Source organism: Lycium barbarum, chromosome 3, assembly GCF_019175385.1.
Source record: "Lycium barbarum isolate Lr01 chromosome 3, ASM1917538v2, whole genome shotgun sequence".
NCBI classification, from domain to species: Eukaryota; Viridiplantae; Streptophyta; class Magnoliopsida; order Solanales; family Solanaceae; genus Lycium; species Lycium barbarum.
Window position 1 is genome coordinate 117,030,524 of NC_083339.1, and position 6,589 is coordinate 117,037,112.

The window sequence follows — 6,589 nt, forward strand, 5'->3', positions numbered from 1 at the left end:
AAGGATGTAAAGAGTAAAACGAATCTAATCTTGTGTAGTTGTGTGCCTTTCGGATTCAACTACCTGGTTGGCACCCTATCAATATATATAGTATCAAGCGCACCATTAACATTCATTTAAAAATAAGGCAACATTACACATACTAACGTTAATTCTAATTCTAATTGGCTGAAGTCCACCCCTTTTTTATTGTTTTTCTTCTTGTGGTACAATTGGACCTAACAACGTGGAATGTTGTCTATAATATTGGTAACAAATTATTTTCGTTATACTACTATGCCTCGCACTTGGTTTCGTGGGCAACTCAATCAACCATGCATTTACACTCTTAACCAAATTAAATAAAGCAGTACTAGACTACTAGGGGAATTAAACTTTTGGGATTTGATTGTTCTCTTTAAATAGCAAAACAACATTTGGCATGGAGATGTATGGATAATGGACATATAGCCTATATGGTATAGGGAGATCAGTGGGAGACTATTATCAAGTCGTTTGAGTTGACAAAAGTTGAATAAACTTATTTTAATCTTTGCATATGTATTTGGACTGCCCACCTAGAATATTGAGGCGACACCTGGCTCATTATTGAGTGCATTTTCGCGACTTATTGTTAATATTTTAATTTAAAGTTACTTTAAGAGGATAGGATACGGCATTTCGATAGTGGCCGCGTTGGTTGGGGGCACGGATTTTTCAAATGGGGGAGTGGATTCAGAATTTAAAGTCTGAATAAATTTATCTTAAATTAAAAAATAAAAAAAGACCAAACAAAATCCTACATGATGACAAAGGGGATTTGAACTCTAGACCAAGAGGAGAAAAGCTTAAATGGTTCATTTTTTGTCACTGGACAACAACATACTTTGTTAATGAGTTCTCAAATCGTATTTGTTATGTATTTATTGGGTTTTTCAATATAAATATAAGATCCATGGATTCAATATCATCTCCATGTGTTTCTCGATCAATCTCATCATACGTGGCTTATCTAGTGTGGTTTACCTCCCGTGCGATTTGATGGTTTGGTTGTAGATGACCTAAGTATTTTATCTTCAACTTACATAAACAGCTACCTTTTAACAGCTTCTAACAATTTATAGCTACTTTTTCTATATTTACAAATCGTAGCTAGTTTTGTTATATTTCTGTTGTATTTCGCGTTTTTGAAATACAGGGAAATACACGGAAATACAAAGTTCGGCTGAGTTCGCATTTTTGAAATACACTGAAATACAAAATCTGGCAGAGTCAAAATAGGCTGTATCTATGGAACAGATTCTCTTCTTTCATTTTAAATGGTAAGTCAAATTAAATCAACCATGTATCACGCATAACTGTTGAAGTTCCATAATAACCCACGTTTCTCTCTCCAAATTACTCCATTCCAAACCTTTAGAAATACTTTCAAATACAGAAAAATATACACTGGAATATAATGAAATATGGTTGATTGTTTAAGAAATATAAAATTGTAGTATGCATATATACAATGGAATACAATGAAATATATCAGAAAATTGTTTCATAAATTAGAAATACATTGAAATACAACGAAATATACTGAAACATTTTATCAAACACTTGGTGAGCATGAAGCTCCACAACTCTCATCGGAGGTGGAGTATGCGTTTAACCACCGGTGAACCACCGCTGCCACCGCGGAGAAGAAGTGGCAGTGTCGAAAAAGTAAAGAACAAATCAAAACATCACTCCTTTTCTTCAGAGATTTGTAAATCAGAGAAACTTAGAAGTTTCAAAGGAATCTGATTTATAGCAACATCAACAGTGAAGAGTTGCCTCCATAACTAAATCGAGAAGGGGTACGAGCTCTCTAGTGTTATTCTTCAGAAATTCGACGAGGATTGCAGAGATTATGTGCTCTATGCCATCAAGAAGAGTTCTGTTACTAGTTCTTGTCATTCTGACACTTCCACTGTCACAATCTTGAACAATTTTCCTGATGAAGTAACTTGACATATTTGAAGGAATCAGGCAAGGGAAATAGATCTGACAGATCTGGGGGCAGGAGAGGGAACAGAGAGAGAGAAAGAGAAGGGTGAGGGAGAAATAAATTTGAGAGGTGAGAGAAAACTAATTTAAAAGAGAAATTTGTGAAATACAGGACACTAGTTATGATGTGTAATTTAAGAAAATATTTTAGTTATGAACAATAAATAAAATCAAAGGTAGTTATTATTCATAAATAGGTTTTAGAAGTAACTATGACAAGTAAATTTTCCTTAATCAAGACGACCAAAGCTAAACTATATATTCACATGGACCGTCTCTTTCACGATTGCACTTTATTGTCGCTAACTACTGTATTTGTAAATATTTTGAGTAGTACAAATTTTTATTTGAATTTATATGATACATCATTCGACTAGTTACATATATAACCGAGACAATGTTTTTCTGTTAAAATAAATTCTTATTATTTCCTTGTATTTATACAATAAACAAGTTAACTGATGCTTTTTTTTTCTATGATCAGATGTTACGCAAAATAAGAGTTAAGTTCTATCCATTGACAGTATAAACAAATTTACACAATCAGGTCACTTATAGGTATTATAAGTAAACTTATCAATAAATATTACTTGTATTCTGAGTAAAAATTATATGTAGCCCGCTATTTTATGTTAAAGATTCATCTGACTAGGTTGATATTTTTTGAGAGTATTCGTGTTATACACTCCTTCTGTCCCAATTTATTTGACATTTTTTATTTTTTCGAGAGTCAAACACCTTAATTTTGATCGTGTGTTTGAACATAGAATATGTAAATTTTTTGAAATAAAATTCACATATCTAAAAATTACATAAAAAGTACTATAAGTCACCTTAATTAATAATTTAAAATATTTAAAAAACGTAAGAAAAAAATTAAGTCAAAGAACAACTCGTTTGATCCTCGAAAAATGAAAAATGTCAAATAAATTTACCGAGAGAGTAACATAAATTCTTTAAGCAAATAGAGTCGGTTCTTTTTTTCCCGTGTCTGACGTATAAAGGAACACCTCAGAATCCCCACACGCAAACAAGCGACAGCGAATGAGGGCGCTAAAAAATGGAAGTGCCACTGTCACCAATACGATAAGTCTAATTCATTTTTTTTTTAATTTGGGATTATCATTCTTCTGGTTTGCCAAGAAGTACCAGGGACATTAAATTGTCACCTCTGTGACTCTGTAAAGGAACAAAGAAGATAAAGACAGGGACTTTCCATATAGAGCTTTTTGTATTATAAATATATTTATCTTTTTTTTTTAATTAATTAGCTAGAGCCTAATTACAGGTACATGTCATCAATAAAGTATATGTTGATCATAATCCCTTAGAAATTTTAATTCTTCGGTTGACTTCCTTTTCCAACTCCTCAAGTCCTCCTACTTCTTCCAATTCCTGCACCAATAATCAATCAATCCACTGTCAGCCTCTTTTGCCATTTAATTCCAATTACATTAGTATTGCGTAACCAAAAATAAAGATAAGATTAATTACATATCATAAATCTTTTTTTCTCATCATGTGAGGAAGTTAAAAGAGAGGGGAGACAGTAGCACCTTAGGTCCTAGGAACAAGCCATATGGGACACCATCAAATTGCTCCGAGTGATGAAGCTGAAATCCCAGACATCAAAATCAAAGAAGATCACAATCGTTAGAATCCGTTAATATATAAATGGATTAAAAAAGAACAAATCGGTCAATTTAATAATAAATCTGATTGAGCGATGGTGCTAAATGTGATTAAATCAAAATTGAGTAAAGCTAGAGTCCAAAGAACTTTTTGTTACCTGATGTGCTGCAGCTACCCTCCGAAAATAAGGTACGTTGGCAATGGGCCCCACGGGGAATCTCTTGTGAACCAGTCCATCGTGAACGAACATGTAGGCCATCCCAAATACTGTAATCCCTAGCCCCTGCATTTACAAGAACACATTTTTCTACATCACATTACTTCTTTTGACTACTTTATACCTAATTAATCTCTCCTAATCAACTATTAATTAATAAAAAATAATTTAAGTTACATCCGATGCTTATAAGACAAACTTTTACATCACATTTTTCTACATCACATTACTTCTTTTGACTACTTTATACCCAATTAATCTCTCCTAATCAACGATTAGTTAATAAAAAATAATTTAAGTTACATCCGATGCTTATATGACAAACTTTTACATTTTCAGTTCACGTTACCTAGACCCTAATTAAACAGATAATCTACTTGATTTTCAAGATGACAAATCCACATTTAAGGAGATTTATTGGTAGCTATCTTTTAAGGGAGCTGACAGTGTAAAGTTCTTTACCCCAATGGTGTGTATACCATTATAGAGTAGAGATTTTTACATTATCAGCTCATCCAAATGATATATGTAGAATAAGTCTCCTTGGAATGTTTGGATTTATTATCTTAAAAATAAGACGAGTCACCTAATGGTATAAGAATTTCTTACACTAATAATATATATAACTTAAACTTATAAATAAAGTATTTAAATTAGAACATACCGCGCCGAAACAGAGTCCAGGGATGAGACCTTTGTGGAAGAAACCGTATGAAAGAAGAGCTATAGCTGGAACAGCGTTAGTTATTGCAAAAACATCGTTCAACTCGAATGGTCCTTCTCTTGGTCTATGGTGTGACTGCAAATATTATTTAAAACATGATGCAGAGTCAATGTTTGGTTGCCAGGAAAAAACATGACAAGAATCTTTATTTGTCGTAGCAAACAGATCAAGAGCAAGAATCCAAATTAGTGTCTGTTAGGAGTAATTACAAACCTCGTGCATGTGCCATAAAGAAGCATGCCACAGCGCTCTATGAGCCCATCTCGCCCAGTACTCCATTCCTACCTGAAATACCATAACATCCAATTTCAGTAATCAGCTTATATTAATCAGAAATCATTTCCTTGTTTAGCTACTGATTATAAGCAGGGGCGGAGTCAAGGGGACACAATGGTTCATCCGAACCTCTTTCATCAGAAAATTACATCGTATAACAAGGTTAAAAATTGTACTTTTTTACATATATATATATATATATATAGATATGGAATCCCTGACTTATTCGTGTCTGCCGTTAAATATAATATACAATTGAATATGAGAAGGTGAAACTTACGGCAGCGCCAAACGAGAGAGCGAATGTACCAAACATTTCAGAAAAAGGCACTTCTCCGCCCTGTACCATAAAAGTTTGAGAAAAAAGGTTAAAAGCAAAAAGCTTAAGATTAAGCTGAAGAGGAAAAAAAAAAAAAAGAGTGATTCATACCTCCATTTGCCATGAAAATCTGTAATAAACAGCCAATACAGCCATAGAAGTAATTCCCAAACTAGACATTACAGCAGCCACAAGATAAGTAAACCTCTCCGATTTTTTCCTCGCCAATTTTTCCGCCAGCCTGGCAGCTAAACTCTTCTCTTCATTAATCTCTGCTTCTATCTCATCCTTTATTGTTTCAATCTCAGTTTTCCTAGCATCCAATTTCCCATCCTCAGCCAGCACAAAACAAACCTTCAACCTGGGCTTTTCTTGAGACCGCAAAATTGTGCCAAAATTGCGAGTTAACGGAGAGAAGAACAGAACTGGCGGGGCAGTTGAGGCGGGTTTTGGGCCTAGAAACGTGTTGGGCTGGAGACAAAACGTTCGGGAGGTAGCAATGCCTGAAACTCCGGCAGCCATGGACGGTAGCCTTAAAAGTGAAGGGCGAGGTTGAAAAACTTACCGTGTGGACACCTTGCAGGATCCAAATTAAGGGGTCTATCGCAAAGTCGGTAATTAATTAAAGCTTTGAGATGAAAGGGAGAGTATTGGGGGACCGTGGAGCTTATATAGAGGACAAATTAAGGTGACAAGTTGTAGACTTGTAGTGTTGTAGCACTGAAATTGAAGGGCAGGTTAAGTGCATGAAGACCATAGATTTTTTCAGTTTGTGGAAAGTGTATAAATATAGTGCAAATGTTAAGTTGCTGAGCCTGTCGGCACACGTTGCTCCCATTGGGCATATGAGCATAGGGGACTGCGGTCCACGTAAGTAACTTATGGTTCAGTTTAGGGTCCTCACTTTCACTAATACTACAGGATTGCCACTTTGGTAATTAAATTTTGTTTCACGCATGAAGTATTCTAGAGCAGTGTCTGTGAAGAATAAACTAATGGTGACAAAAAAATCTACTAATTAGAAATGGTGATAAGTTTGACAAGGTCAAATTTTTCTTAAAAATGTGATTAAGTTAAATGGGGAATGAATTATATTTTTTAAAACTTATAATCTTTTAAAAAATACACAAAAGCCCACACACATTATACAAAATCTTCTTCCAACCCACCCCACGACCCCAACTTCACTTCATTTTATTTCAAAAAAAAAAAGGCAGTTCCTCTGGCGGCAAAGCAAGAAAAAACCGGCGATCACCCCCACCATTACTTCTACTGCTCGTTTCCTCTTCAAAATCACTGTTCTTCCTCGTGGCTGCTGCTGCTCGTTTCTCTCTCTCTCTCTCTCTCCATTGCTACTGCTTCTCTATTCATTCTTAGGTAAAGTTTTTCTTTCACTTGGTTCAAAAGT

General features: G+C 34.7%; 1 protein-coding gene across 1 annotated transcript; it reads right to left on the bottom strand.

Moving 5' to 3' along the window:
• Nucleotides 1–3,225: 3,225 nt before the first annotated feature.
• Nucleotides 3,226–5,907, bottom strand: LOC132631965 (beta-carotene hydroxylase 1, chloroplastic-like). Its single transcript, XM_060347737.1, has 7 exons — nt 5,293–5,907; nt 5,143–5,202; nt 4,800–4,871; nt 4,527–4,661; nt 3,803–3,928; nt 3,570–3,626; nt 3,226–3,408 (listed from the first exon to the last, which is right to left on the bottom strand). Exons 1-7 carry the CDS (start codon nt 5,701–5,703, stop codon nt 3,331–3,333), a joined length of 939 nt encoding a protein of 312 aa, XP_060203720.1. The 5' UTR covers nt 5,704–5,907; the 3' UTR covers nt 3,226–3,330.
• Between the last annotated feature and the right edge of the window lie 682 nt (nt 5,908–6,589).